This window comes from Diplotaxodon limnothrissa, linkage group LG11 (assembly GCF_057381915.1).
Source record: "Diplotaxodon limnothrissa isolate DT_005_m linkage group LG11, D_limnothrissa_male_GT1.1, whole genome shotgun sequence".
NCBI lineage: Eukaryota > Metazoa > Chordata > Actinopteri > Cichliformes > Cichlidae > Diplotaxodon > Diplotaxodon limnothrissa.
Window position 1 is genome coordinate 24,275,845 of NC_140606.1, and position 15,673 is coordinate 24,291,517.

The 15,673-nt window shown below is 38.4% G+C and overlaps 1 protein-coding gene across 3 annotated transcripts; it reads right to left on the reverse strand.

Annotated features, from left to right (window-relative positions):
* Positions 1-3,170: 3,170 nt before the first annotated feature.
* Positions 3,171-13,428, reverse strand: tomm40 (translocase of outer mitochondrial membrane 40 homolog (yeast)). Of its 3 annotated transcripts, none has more exons than XM_085365408.1 (9): positions 13,340-13,428; positions 12,412-12,647; positions 12,123-12,283; positions 7,535-7,636; positions 7,310-7,415; positions 6,347-6,469; positions 6,115-6,191; positions 5,092-5,194; positions 3,171-3,628 (listed from the first exon to the last, which is right to left on the reverse strand). In XM_085365408.1, exons 1-9 carry the CDS (start codon positions 13,426-13,428, stop codon positions 3,489-3,491), a joined length of 1,137 nt encoding a protein of 378 aa, XP_085221534.1. In that variant the 3' UTR covers positions 3,171-3,488. The 3 variants fall into 3 exon arrangements, with proteins under 3 accessions (XP_085221534.1, XP_085221535.1, XP_085221536.1); XM_085365409.1 differs by having other exon boundaries at positions 13,344-13,400; XM_085365410.1 differs by having other exon boundaries at positions 13,336-13,400.
* Between the last annotated feature and the right edge of the window lie 2,245 nt (positions 13,429-15,673).

Sequence of the window (15,673 nt, forward strand, 5' to 3'; positions counted from 1 at the left end):
ACACAGGTACCTGTACTATCCTGTTAGTCTCTGCCCATGGAAGAAAAGAGGCTAGAGAAAAAGCAGGCAAAGAAGAAATATAACCAACTAGTTTGAATCTCAAGCCAGGTCACAAACCAGCTAAGAGTGAAGGCAGAGAAATTCCAGCCAAAAGTGGCTAAAAGTACTGGTACACGTGTCCAGGTCTATGTGTTAATAGACCTCTCTGCATTGAATCATACCTGTTATTAATCTCCGTCTCTCTTCATCCTGTTTTCCTTCTCTCACCCCAACCGGTCGCATCAGATGGCCGCCCCTCCCTGAGCCTGGGTCAGCAGGAGGTTTCTTCCTGTTAAAAGGCAGTTTTTCCTTCCCACTGTCGCCAAAGTGCTTGCTCATAGGGGGTGTGGTGGCAGATTTCTTTTCTCACTTATTAATCGCATATTTAATCATATCACATTAGTAATAGTAATTTCACTTTCTCACTTAGTTGTTTGCATGTTCACTACAGAGGGGCCTTCTGCTCTACACACATAGTGAGGCCATTGTAATGGGAGACGTTAAACAGATGTGAGACTCCTGCTTATCAGGGATGTAAATCCTTAGGTGACGGCTGAGCAGAAAACAAGGTCATAATTCTCTCTCTGTTTTTTTGTTTCCTCTCTAAGGGTTTTGGCATCACACAGGCAGACATGAGTGAAATGAAGCAGGTTGTGCAGTGATTACAGAACATCTTAGTGCGGGGCTCATTATCATATCATTATTCATTTTAAGGTGTTGAGCCCATAGTGTTTAAAACAAGTGGGTGACATTACTTAAGAAAAGTTATTGGTTACAGTAGTTTTAATTAAACACATGGGATGATCCATGGTTTGGGCAAATTATGTCAACAGTAGTGTTTTTAATGATTTGGGGAAATAAACTGCACATGGCACACTTGTGTCTGTGGTGTGGGATGCCTTAATACTCTTATAACCTACAGTTGTTTGCAAGCGTGAAGTTTGCATTTACTCACTGATTTTGGTTTCTAGGTAACTGTGGTGTAGATGCAGGCTCCAGGCAGAGCCAAGAGTTAGACCCACTTAACATGACAATAATGCTGATTTTATTCTCTAACACAGGGTGTAACCCTGGGCTGGAGCGAAGTTACTCTGGAGGAGAAGCAGCTGATGTTGTCTGAGAAATTTTCTAACTAACCTTTTACTTTTTGTTATTCTCCTAGTTCTGATGAGTTGACTCATGGGAGAGACCATGTGTCAAAATGGGGGATTCTACGGTTAACATGAAACAATGCTTTCTATGTTTCCCATCAGTTTTTTATGATTTTGCCACCCAAGAGGGATCAGCGAATGAATGCAGATGGCACCTGATTAAACAGACAGGCAGTTTCCCTGGAAAGCTTAGTGTGTTTTTGAGTTAAGGTGGTCGTTGGTGTGAAGTTAATAATCATTTTATAAATGATATGCATTTATATGACTCTCTGAACATCACAAACTCTGTTAGAGTCCTGAACATGAGTAAAAGTGATTGGAGTAATTATAGCATGCAAGTTTTACAGCAACTTGTGCACATTTTGTAGGGTAGCTAGACTGATTTTCTAGCATGTCAGTTCCTGATGCGTAAGTGCATTAGACCCTTATTGTAACAACAGTTGTGAGTTCCTTTGACATGTGTACGGAACTTTAACGTATTATTTGACACGCTAAAGGTAAGATTTTCAGTTTATCACATTTCACTGAGGGATTTTGATTGGCCTCAAACATGCTGATGTGGGGTCAGTAAAGATAACTGTAAATGGCTTTGAGAGGGTTTATACTGTTTAAATGGGCTGATGGCCCTACAATAGTAAAGAGTACAGTACACTGCATAGATAGAGAGGAAAGATCTATCACTCTGTTGTAAATTTAGCTCAGAAATGTTTGATATATGTTGGCTATGTGGAAATTCATGGCTACTTCTGGGTTTTACCCCAGACTTTGAGAAACGCTAACATTGAATTTAGTTTATGTTTGTGGTATTCATTTACCTATAGTATGCATGTTCACTACAGAGGGGCCTTTTGCTCTACAAACACAGTGAGGCCATTGTAATGGGAGACGTTAAAACAGATAGTGAGACTCCTTCTGCTTATAAAGGATGTAAATCCTTAGGTGACGGCTAAGCAGAAAACAAGACCCTAATTCTCTTTCTGTCCCATGTGACTATGGTGGGTCTCATCAGCAAGATAGATGAGTCTGCATATCAATACCACCTATAGAAATACATTTACTTATAAAATTGGCGACGTGTTTAATACTTACATACATGAACTGTTAATATTTGACATTTTACTTCTGTTACTTAAAGTACATTTTCTGTTTTAATGTGTCTGTTATTAATGAACACATACATCTAATAGTTTTCTCTCCAGCTACAATAACATCTCACTGCATGCTTCACCATATTCCACTATACGGCATTAAAGAAGTTCCAGGTCAAGTTTTAGTTTGGTAATTGCGCAACTTCTTAATCAATTTGAACATTTCTGACAGATGTAACTGGGCAGGTACTGTATATTTCAGAAACTTGTGAACATAAGTAAACCTTGTACCTTTCTAAACAGTACTAATCCAACTATGACTAAAGAATACAGGAAATAGCAATTTTTTTTAGTGTAAGTGAAGAACTCTAGAAAACAACTTATAATATTAGTTGTAGATTCGAAGACTGTTTTTTTTTCAAGTATTAAAAAAAAAAACATGCATTACTTCATAAAGCAATGATGTAAAATCAGTTATATGCTTATGGTGAATCTACTCGAAATTCTTGCCTAGTTTATCATACAGCAATATACACAAATAGTAACATTTTGTTTTTTCACAAAACTGTAGGATCCTCTGTAGTTTCATCACTGAATATTCTTCTTTCCATAACAATTATTCCAACATTAAAGTCTAAAGTTAACAACAAAAATATGATTTCAGCCTAAAAATGTAACCATAGCTTTGCTAAATTTATTTTAAGCTGGATGGAAACAACTCACTAAAGTAAACCCAGCATATCACTCACAGACTCAAAGAATCCCTTTCATGAATGTATTGCAGCTCATGTGATACACATAATCCAGGTATACATGTTGTATTTTATAAACAATGACACAGGCAAATGTACAAAAAGTAATCACATTTATTTCAATTTATACATAACCACCATATATTATGTCTCACCACTTACTTTGATTTTCACATCACATGTTGTCATGCGTCACATGATCCCCTCTGATATACATCTCTCTAGACTCTGGGTACATCCAACACACCATAAAGGAAAGACATTTGTGCTACAGTATGTAGGCATGGCTTGGCCAGTCCTGGCTCCTTGAGTCATTTTTGTCTCTCTGTCTGCCTCAGAAAATCAGTTATAAGAGAGTCTCTCAATCCAATTTTTAAAACTTAGTCCAGGTTTCCTGTGTGTCTCTGTGCCGGTCCAAACGGTGGCCTGTGGGCTGGTTCCAAGCAGCCCCCGAACCTCTAGCCAATCGTGACACCAAAGCCACACTGGAATTTGTTCTTACGGTGGTTGAGGAAAGCCCCGAGGGCCAGTGTGAGAGGCAGCGGCAAGAGCTTTTTCTCAAGAGTTGCTCCAACCACCCAGTTACTGTCAACTGATCCTGCAGAAGAGAACATAGAAGTGATGAATTTTGAAATGGAAATGTTTGCTTCCCCTTTTTTGGTAATGTTCTTACTAGAGATGGCACGATACCACTTTTTTATGTCCGATACATTTGGATATCTGCCGATACCGATATGAATCCAATAGTGTTTTTTAATCAATAAAACTGTTTTTTTAATATCTTGCTGCATTTTGTATAAGTTCATACTCAAGTTTAAATAAACAACAACACTAAAGCTATTCTGTTATACCTGTATGTAAAAAATACACTGCACCCAAAATATTTCATAGTTCAGCAATACTGATCAATCTAATAAACTTAAACCTACTCCATCCTCCCTATTCTGGTATTTTAAAGAGTACTTAGCAGAAATATTAAGCAACCTAACTAACAGGGTTGCCAACTCCCAGCAAAAAATAAAAATAGGGAACCACCCCCCCCTCCACCTCATGATGCTTAATCGACGTAATCAACTTTAATTTCGATGTAGGGTGAAAAAAAAAATGCACAGAAATAAATTATTTTTCAAGAATAATTAAATAGATTCAACATCTTTCTTCAACACAATTCCAGAATTCACAGATGATACTTTCCCAAAGGAAAAAGTACTATAGCTTACTAGGGTATATTAGACTTAACAGTTACTATATACAGTAATGGACTTCTATACATTTTACATCAGATTAAAACTTTGGGTGTAAGATTCAGATAATTATTTATTAAAAGCTAGACATTTTAAGTGAGAATAAGAAAGAAAAGTATGTCTTTGTGCCCCCTTTTCATGCCCTATCGGCCCCCCTGGCTAAACTTTGCTAGATCCGCCCCTACACAGTTACCAGCCGTCAGCTGTAGAAAAAGATCCTGGTCTAGAAAGTAATATTAAATAAATTCTAACAACAGCTTATCAAGCTTAAACGTGCTACTGTTGTTCAGCCGCTGGTTTCCTCTTTCTCGTGCAAAGTGGGCCAAAAACAAAGAAGAGAGACGGACTCGCGACAGAAAAGCCGATCAGCTGATGATTAAGCAGTTTCACGATTGAAGTAGCAGCAGGAGAGGGAAGGAGAGAGAAGAGGCAGTCGCTCCATATATCGGTTGTTAAGCTTAACGCAGGAATGCTTTACAAACATTAAGAGATGAACTTACACACTTGCTTTACTTCTCTTAGGGATAACTTCCTCGAGATGAAATGCCGGTTTGGTAGCGAGGCTCCAAATACACACAGCTGCTCTATCACGTGAGGCATACTGCTGCGAAGTGCAACGGTTATGAGCCGAGTTACGCCATGTCGCAAGTTTTGTGAGGTGCTTTTTTGATATTTAATGGATCGAATTACATTTTTTATTTCTGTCCGATATCCAATCCAGTAATTTACGTCAGTATCGGACCGATACCGATACGTAATATCGGATCGGTCCATCTCTAGTTCTTACTGATTGTTACAACTTGTGTACGGTATTTACCTTTAAAGAGCAAATTTGCTTTGGGGAGGTCCAACTGGTAACCAAAGGATGTTGTTGTGTCTTGCATCCTCGTGTTGGCTTCAAATTCAACTCCTACCTGCAACTGTGAAAGAAGAAATTTAAAGTACATGTAACATTAAGTCTGTTAATTCAATATTAAAGTACCCATATGCACATTGCACGTGTGCAAAGTATTTTCAAAGCCAAAATCAGCAGACTTGCAAAAAATATATTCCAGAATTTAGATGTTGTTACTCACATCAGAGTTAAGGCCAGTTTTCACTGAATGTGGAGTAGAAAATCAAAACAACCCCAAAACACTGTTTTGCTAGGATTCCCAACACTGCAAACTGTTCACGCCAAATGTGTCACTTTAAGGACAACACAGAACAACACAGGATTTACTTCACCTGTGATTTTTGCAAAAAAAAAAACAAAAAAAAACCCCCTCAGTATATTTGTTCCTTTATCCAGACTCCAATGTGCAGCAGTCGAACCCACAATCGAGTCTCATCAACACTCTGCAAAATTTTACCAACATTCATAATCTTTGACCATCAGAAGCAAAATTGTCTCTGATGTTAATATATGGTTGTGAATTGCTCAATCTCTCTGGCTGCATGTGTTTTTGACTTATTGTTTTTATTGTAAAAATGTATTATGTGCACAGGAGAAAGAAGCCATTGCTTATCTAAAGTACATTTGCAAGTTACAGGGATTTTCTTGTAAACGTCCCTCATGATTCTCTAGACTTTGGCTATGCACTGGATGAAAGAAGAGAATCTTTTTGTTGTGTTTTTTTCATTTGAGCTACAAAACATTTTAACCATTACTGTTAAAGACAGTTACAGGTGGTTATGTTGCCCGCAAAATTATGACAGGTTTGGCATTGTGTCAGTGATGGCCTCAGGAGGCCAAACTTCCACATGCCCAAGATGAAATCCTCAGATCCACTGTGAGGATTTATGCAAGTGTAGTGTGACCTGAGTAGTATAGCAACACAATTTAACTGAAGTTAGATACCTGATCATTGGCTTTGTGATAGTATGTAGCATGAGCTCCTGCTCCTCCCAAAGTCAATGTAGCAACATAGTTTTCACCTGTGGAGTTTTTAAAAAAGGTGGGGAGAATTACTAATCCATCTCTTAGATAGCTCACATTTTACCATACCCTTAAAGCTTCATGATAAAATATATAAATTTTAGCACAACGTAGTCTTGCAGTGCAGAATGTGAATCTTAAAGAGCGATTTTACCTGTGTACCTGCCCAAGAGAGAGGTGACCGCTCCTTCCTCCCCTGGTCTCCTGTGATACACAAGCTCTCCACCGAGAGTCAGTGCTGGAGTAATAGACTGAAGATAGTGGGCCACCAAAATACCTGCAGCAGTAAAAAGCATCTATTACAAATACAGATTATATTTTCTTTTGAGACACATTCCCGTTGTACACTTTTTTATATTTTCTAAGCCGTATGTCATGCGATTGCCTGCTCAACGCACTGAGCTAAACTGGCGCCCACAGAGGATGTTTGTAGTCTATAAGCACTCCTAGTTTTTCATTAACAGCTGTTATAATCCCTCCTGTGTAGTTCACTAGTTTTTTTTTTGTTGTTGTTGCTGTCGAGTTGGGTTTTATTATCAATGGTTGTGAATACGTGACAGAGTATAGTAGTAGTATTCTAAGAAATGAGAACTTCTTCCAGGAGTCACAGTTTGGACACATAGACTGAACTAGCAATGTATTACTTTCTGTAGGTGAGGCAGCACTCATTCATGGACGTCAGGCGCCCCCTGGTTTCCATTAATGTTTATTAGATTATTAGGTTGATGCTTTGCTTCTCAGACATCACACAATTCAACTCAGCAGCAAGCTGAAATTCAGTCACATCAGCTGTGGTTCTGAAAGAACATCTGGAAAGTGTTTTATTGACACACGAAAGCATGAAAGGCCCAATGACGCTCAATTTATTATTTTGCTATTAAAAAAAAAAAAAATCTTCCTTTTGGACCTTTGTTTATTGAACTAAATGCATCAGGTTTCATATTCATTATTAAGAATAATATTTTTATATTTCATTTTGCAGCACATTTTTTACTTTTTTTGTTGCAACTTCTGCTACAGTTTTGTCTAGGTCTCTCTTGGAAAAGAGATTTTAATTTCAATGTGACTTTTTCTTCAATAAATAAAGGATAACTGATCAAACTAATCTTTATCATACCAGATCCAACAAGTACATCTGGATTTCCGAGCGTCACAGCAGATGTGAAGTCCTCTCCTCGATACTCCATGTCACACTGCCAGTTCACAAACTTATGCTGCTGAGTCTGAAAATAAATAAATAAAAAGAAAATATAAAATACTGAAAGGACAACAAAACATTCACTGAAACGCTTAATAAAAATTCTAAAGGATCACATCTACATGCTATTGCATGTCTACATACCTGTATGGCTATTTTGGAGCGTACAGCTGTTGTAAGATGGTGGATGACCTGCGCATTCAGACTGCCGGTGTTGTCCATATCTCCAACCATCACTGGGAATGACTAGAGAGAATACCACTTCACTGTCAGCTTTTCAAAACTATGTCAACAGCTGTATAAAATGGCAGTCAGCATCAATACCGGTAATACAGAATCTGGGGCTGTGAAAATGTGAAGAAAAACAATCCAACCAGGTGTTTTTGAAGTTTTGAACTCTAATAATACACTAAATGTCAAACACACTAATAATATGTCATTTAAGCCCCTTTTCCATTAGTACCTACTGGGATCAACTTCAATTGGTTTTTCCATTTAGTAAAAGTACTTGGTATCAGGTACTTTTCGATCAAGTACTAAAATGTGACGTCGTCAGCCTGCATGCCACTGATTGGCTGGTCAGTAGCGTCACTCGATGAGTCATGAAGGCATATCATTAACACCATTTTTGAAATCCACCAATAAGAAAAATGGCTACAAAAAACAATACGGTGATCCCTGAGACCGAAGAAAAGGCACAGACTGAGCAAAAGGTATATTCTTGCCACAACGTCCACCTTTTTCGTAGCGTTCGTGTCATGTTAATTACTCTGCGGGACGCTTGGACGTGTTGCTATGACGACAACCACGCATGTTAGGTAGTACTGAATTGTAATGAAAAAACAGTCGATCCAAGTTGAAGTTAGTCGAGCCAGGTAGGTACTAATGGAAAAGAGGCTTTAGAGACAAACTCTAAATGGGGGGAAATGCACACAATTAACACCATAATAAAGTTGAGTTATCTTTAATTTAGGCACACTTTGTATGTTTCAGGAGTGGCATTGGTTATTAATAATATAATATAGCACACACAATAATGATTTTTGTCATCACTATATTCAATTGTTTTTGTCAACCACAGGTCAGACTTTAATGGTCTGGAATACATCTGATGTTTAAACAGCTTCCATAATGCTCCAAAATTATGTTTTTCAGTTTTGTTTTGTCCAATTGTTTTGCACGACAAAAATACAGATTTCACATAAGTGGCTGATGCTTTACAATTACACAGGACCCTAAATTCCATAAAAAGACCTATCACGTTCACAGACCAACATTTCCTAATGGTCTTGAAACATTCAGTGTATTATAGCCGGTTGTTTTTGATGTCAATATCCACAACTATACTCAAGATATTTATGAATGTCACTGTAAGCCTCATTGTAGCGTATCTCAGCATCCCACTAAATTAGTGAACTATCATGAGGTCCCCTAAATTTTTGAGACAGGCATTTAAGGTGACACTACTTTGTAGGGGTGGGGGGGAAAATCGATACTGTGTAGTATCGTGATATTTTGTTTGCTAATAATGTATCGATACAGGGACAGCAGAAATCGATATTTTGTTACAAAAAAAGTTTTTGTGGACTGGAACTCTGACTTCAGAGCATGCTGATCCTTTTTCTGAGCAAGGATCCTGACATTCCTTCACTGTCCAAATGTGTTTAACTTGTTTTTTGGCAGCAATAAACATGACAGTTTACTTATTTTAATTTAAGACATGTTTTATTTTAATTAAGTTTAAAACTTTTTTATTTAATGTTAAAATAAAATATTATTTTATTTTAATTTACTTTCAAATTCTTCAGTTGCTGAATGGGCTGCATAGTTTTCATAAATTGCATAGTTCAGAATAGCTATAATTGTACCAGATAGTTGCATTCAGTTAAGTTGGACTAGACTGTAATACAAACCATTCAGTTTGTCAACAATAAAACTGACTGAAATGAGAGAAAGACTGAGTGTGAGACTTTGATATTAGATAAAATGAATATTGATAAAGTTTACCTTTATGTACAGAATCTGAATATCGCAAAATATTTTAAAAATTGCAATAATATCGTATCGTGCGTTAAGTATTGTGATAATATCGTATCGTGGGATGTATGGTGATTCCCACCTCTACTACTTTGGCTCAATAATCCAAATCAACAAGTTAGTTTTTAGGTTAGGTGGCCACATTTTGGTGCTCTAGATGAATTTCTGATGCATATAATATTGCTATTGCTCTACTGTATGTGAACGTCTACAGTTAGTTTCCACATGCATTCAACATATATTGTAATTTTTTCAAAAGAAATTGATAAAAAAAAAAAATGATTATGCACAGATCACTCAAGTCACAGTGACAGACAAGATCTTTTACTGTTTGCATATAAAATGCAATCCCAGGGATCCCAGGAGCTGTGTTGTCCAGGGGCTTTTGCCCCCTGGTAGGGTCTCCCATGGAAAATTGGTCCTGGGTGAGACACCGGACAAAGAGCAATTCACAAGACCCCTATGAGTAGAATAGAATATTTTATGGATAGAATTTTTAGGCATAGCCAAGTAGCAGAAAGCCTTCACTTGGGTGATCTCAGAATCTTATCTCTGCTTTTCATGGATGATGTGGTTCTGTTTGCTTCATTGGGTGATGGCCTCCAGCTCACACTGGAACGGTTTGCAGCCTAGTGTGAAGCGGTGGGAATAAGAATCAGCACTGCCAAATCTGACGCAATGGTCCTCAGCCGGAAAAGGATGGAGTGACCACTCTGAGTCAGGGACGACTTCCTGCCTCAAGTGGAGGACTTTAAGTATCTCAGGGTCTTGTTCACGAGTGACAGGAGAAGAAAGCAGGAGATCGACAGACAGATTGGTGCTACGGCTGCAGTGATGCGGACACTGTACCGGTAAGACGTGGTAAAGAGCGAGGCGAGGATAAAAGCAAAGTCGATCTACGTCCCTACCTTTACCTATGGTCATAAGCTCTGGGTAGTGACCGAAAGAAGTGACCGAAAGAACAAGATCGCGGATACAAGCGGCAGAAATGAGCTTCCTCTTAAGCGTGGCTAGCTTCTCCCTTACAGATAGGGTGAGAAGCTCAGCCATCCAGGAGGGGCTCAGAGTAGAGCCGCTGCTCCTCCGCATTGATAGGAGCCCGTAGAGGTGGTTCGAGCATCTGACAAGGATGCCTCCTGGGCAAGGTGTTCTGGGCATGTCCCACCGGGAGGAGGCCCCTGGGCAGACCCAGGACACACTGGAGTGATTATATCTGTCAGCTGGCCTGGGAACGCCTTGGTGTTCCCCTGGACAAGCAGGACGAGGTAGCTGGAGAGATTGATTTCTGGGCTTCCCTGTGGGAGCTGCTGTCCCCGTAAACCAGCCCCCGGATAGAAAGAAGAAGATGGATATAAAATATCACTAATCATCCATTATGGCTTATTAGACATTTATGTGAAGATTCACACTGAAGTAGAGATACACTATTAATGGTGATCACGAGTTTGACTTCGACCAAATAAATGAACATGATCAAGTGATATTAAAAATGTGTTCTGCCAATCAAACACAAAACAAAATCAAATAAATCGCTCTCTAAAATTACCCCCTGATGAAGTCCCCTGCATATGCCAAATAACAGCTGTTACCTGCACCATAAAATGTATTGGATGTCATCTGAACAAGTATCACTAGATTAAAAAGTCAAACATCTGGTACAACAGAAGGTGTGGAACTTGTTTCTCAAAGCAGATTATCATCCGTTGGTTTATAAAATACTGTGCATTTAAAACAAGTGACGTAAACCAAGAACAAACAATGTGCAAAAAGTATAGCAGACTCACGTCTGTGTGGCAAAGTCACACAGCTAACTGTAGTAAGATGATTGCATAAAGGCAACGTAAACAATGCAATTGTTTCTTATTGAAATCCTCCAATAGCAGGTCAGGTGTCCAGAAAATCAAGCATGTACAGTTTATCCACCCAGCTCATGAAGACATAGTGAAATTGCCAACACGTTTTACCAAAGATATATTCATCCAGTAAACACAGTGATTAATGAAGGCTTTAGGAAAATAGTCAAAATACTGGACAAAGATGTGTTAACCCTTAAGCATTAAGCAATACTAAAATAATACTAAAACAGTAGGTCGTTTCCTGCATAATCCTACCTTTTATTTTCATTTGGCTACACTCAGGGATGGCCACTTTAGTTTGTTTTTTTGTGTTTGTTTTTTATCCTGTAGTTTGGACACAACTTTATTTAGTTCAAATTCAAATGTTTGAATGACACAAGACAATATATTTCACCTCAAAGAGGTGAATAAACACTTTAAAAAGATTTAATTAACAGGAATTTAGCACAATATACAAATACAAAGAGTGTCCTGTTTGTTTTGATTTTATCTTACACTTTGGTAAGTTTTCTATTTTTCTTCTAAAAGATGCACTGAATCTAGGTGACTTATTTTTTGCAAAGCATTGTACATAAGGAATGTAAGGCAACATGAATATAAAAGCTATGCTACATTTACATGACAGTGCAAAAAAAAGAAAAAAAGGACAATTTTGTTCTAATGATTATTCGTGACAAATAACCGCGACCTCAATAATATTCATGCATTTTAAATGAAATGTTGATGTATTTATGGAATTAACATTCAATTCTGTAAACATTACAAAGATTTACACACAACGGTCAGAATCACATCAGTAGTATGTTAAGGCAAAGGCAAAGAAAAAAAGAGAGCATTACCTCTGCTGGCCCAGTCTGTTTACTGCCTACATAGGTAGCACCAAATCGATAACCAGAATCACCCAGGGTGCTGAGGGTAACAGTATGGCTGACCTGGAAGTGGTTACTCAAGCCTTTGTTGACCACTAACCGCACCCCTTCCATCTGAAGTGGAAACACCTCTGAAACAAAGCAGGGAGAACAACACGGCTTAACAATGACACTTGATGCAATGATACAACAGCATAATTATGATGCAAAAGTTGAAAAACAAATGAAGAAATGCAGAGAGAGCGCCTCATTTCCAGACCTTTACATTTGCGGTGGCATTCGTCATATGATCCTGGATTTGGGAGAGAGGCTTGTGCATCTGCCGTCGGCTGGTCAGATCCAGCTGCTGGAGGGACGGAAGACACTGAGGGCATAGTGAACCCAGGAGGGACCGACACCAAGCCTGGCATCCCTTGTCCACTTCCAGCTACAGCTGGGGCTGGACTGGGGGAGGCGGCAGCCAACACACTGCCCATAGTTTTAGATGGTAACAGCCTATTGAGAGAGACAGGCAGTGTATAAATACATTATTGTTTCAAAACAGCAATAAAAGCTGCATATTTGCATTCAGATTACAAACTGTTAAACTGATCTTGTAGAAATGGTCAAAAAGTAAATTTGAACATGAACTGCATATCCTGTGAGGTAAATACACAAATACATACACGCGCATATTCTGCTCAGAGATCTGTTACTCATGCTTCATACAGTATATCTGTAAGCCCTTTAGTAACACGGAGCTCTTAAAGCATTTGCTCACAAGACTTCAGCGACCATCAACACCGCTACCCTCATTGAAGCATTGGTGCAGCATGTTGGTTTCAGCTAAGGCCCAATTTAGTTAGACTCTCGAGATTTTAAATACAATAAAAACAGTATAACCTGATAGTAAGACATGTTGTACTGCAGTTGGTTATTTGTTAGTTAAGCCACATATGGATTTAAGCCACCAGCTGACAAAACTATTCACTAGCAGCATTTAACCTATGAATGCTAAAGCGAGCTAGCAGAGGTTGGTTAGCTAACTGGCTGGCTAGGTAGCCATGTGGAATTGACCACGAGATCTATTCGCCCATATGTGAATAGAGCGGTAACTAGATTTACGACGCAAGACAGAGTAACGCCATGAAATACCCCCCCTGCCCCCAAATGACAAAACACCCCCTTCCTTTCTGCGGTTTACCTACTTACGGTGACGGTTTGGGTCCAGGGGTAGTTCAATACCGGTAAAGTTCACGACAACGTCAGTGACCGTAGTTGACAAGGATCCGCCCATTACCAGACTCGTCTGTGCATTGGCTCATGTGCATCTCATGCCGGCAACAATTGGCTGAAGCTAGGACAACCCTTTTGTAGTGACGTATCATTAGATTCATTTACTGAACATTCGCATAATTCGGCCTTTCACTGAAAGACATTCCAAGGGTATGGAGCGAACAGGAGTGTTTACACAATTATATGCGAGGAACAAAAATATATTAATTATACTAATATGAGAATACGGGTTTTGTGTATTTTTCAAAAAGAATGGGATCATCTCCCAGTGGACAGGGTTATTCAAACAGGTTCTAACTAAAATGTAAATAATGAAATGTTATACTGCATTTTAGGCAAATAAAAGACAGATTTATGGTTTGACTTGGATTCTGTCTTAGCAAGAAATATTAGGTTACATGGATCTGGCTTACACCAAAATGCAATCATTCATGAAATTAAAAAAAAAACAGAAAGTGCAGCTGTGGAGTGCAGTCACTTGAACTTTTTATCTGCTTGGAATTAGCATTGCAACACCTGATTTTAAAAAATAAATATAGTCAAGAAAAACATGGTTCATCAAGCCATAGAGATAATTTTCTTCTAAGAATAAAACAAAGGATTGCTGTTCTAATCCAGTAACCAAATCCACGAGTCCAATTACTAGTTCAGACACACTGGAAGAAAAATACAGATGCGCATGACAAAAACGAGTCCCCTCCCTGGGTGCTTAGCACTAATGTGAAAGTCAGCCAGAGAAACAAACATAAATACATATTTTAAATAGATGATGACCCAATGACACATTCATTGGAGTGTAAATGTGTGTGAATGCTACAAAGCAGTTTGCCATAGAAACAAAGTTGCGGTGTGAATGGGTGAATGAGGCATGCTGTTTAAAACACTTAGAATGCGCCACTAGAATAAAAAAGTTCTATATACAAACCAATCCCTGATGTCAAATAGTTCAAAGTCATTAGTGTAGTTACGACTACTGATATGTGACATGTGCTACATGAAATGCATTTATTAGTAAGTGCAACATTATTGAAACTTTGCTATTAGAACTCACAACTGTTTGTACTATTGGTGAAGAAAAGAAAAAGTGTAATGTTTATCATAAGAAACGGGTGTCAAGCTTTGTGCACTGCAGCAGCACAGCAGCCCTTTTTAAAGGTTCGTCAGAGGAAAGAATTTTTTGCCATTTTGGTTTATGAAGGTTTGTTCCAACTCGTGCTCTTCTTTGGTCTCTTTGTGTACTATATTCCAAAATATTAGGTGCGTCTCACAATTAATGCAAATATCTTTAGTAAATCAAGGGGCAGAAACTTCACCTGTAAAGGCAAGAAGTGGTCACACCATTCAGATTTTCTGCCCAATCATCTGAATGTTAATGAAATGGTGATGACAAGAATGAAAGGATTACTGGTGCTGATTCCATTGTATTTTCCACACAGTTTGTCTCAGTGTTACAAAAATAAACCCCGGGAGACTGCTTGTGAGGGTAAAAATGCTAATGAGAAGGGTCAAGTAAGAATGGCCACATCTGTTCTAGCTGACAGAAATAAGGAAGTTGGGGAGAGGGAAATTTTTTTTCCATGTGTGTCATGTTGTAGCAAATGTGTCCAGACAAAAACTGTGGCTTTACCCTAATGCAGTATATGCAAATTTTATATTGAATGGTCTTTCAATCCTTAGTTTCTGCTAAGATTTTAAAAACCTCCACAGAAGAAGGGTCAGATTTCACACAAGGCCTGTGAAAGTAATGCAGTAATGTAATAAAATACCAGATTACTTAATTCAATACTGCAGACCATGCATCAAATTAATTTGGGGTTGGTGATCTTCAAAACGTTTTTTAAACTGATAAAATACATCATAATACTGAGCATGTCATAATTATCACAGACAGTATAAGAAATGACCAAACGTACGTGACCAAAGTTGCAGTTTTTCTTTATGTCACTGGCTCAAATGCATTTCAGCAGGATGTGGACACAAACATTGTAGTTCACAGTTGGCACTATCCACCGAGTTCACCTTTGGTTACGGTTTTATTCTTACAACAAAGCACCAAAAGCAGATCATTTCAATAGTGGCTGAATTTGGTGAGGTCCTTCAACCTTAGCTCAAATCACATAGGCATGATTTCTAGCAGTGTAGTCTGCCACACTGATAGAAATCACTGTCCATGCTCAAGTGGGAATTTTCTGTGGGACACCAGTTTACTAGTAAACTCAAACAGGAAATGAAAAATGTACAAAAAT

Bases quoted from the DNA above. Each gene is read 5' to 3' on its own strand.
- tomm40 (XM_085365408.1), bottom strand. From the start codon at position 13,428: ATGGGCGGATCCTTGTCAACTACGGTCACTGACGTTGTCGTGAACTTT. The intron at 6,470-7,309 runs GTATGATAAAGA...TTACTGCTGCAG, and splicing joins AGATGTACTTGTTGGATCTG to GTATTTTGGTGGCCCACTAT. The intron at 5,195-6,114 runs GTATCTAACTTC...CTTCTTTCACAG, and splicing joins ATCACAAAGCCAATGATCAG to TTGCAGGTAGGAGTTGAATT.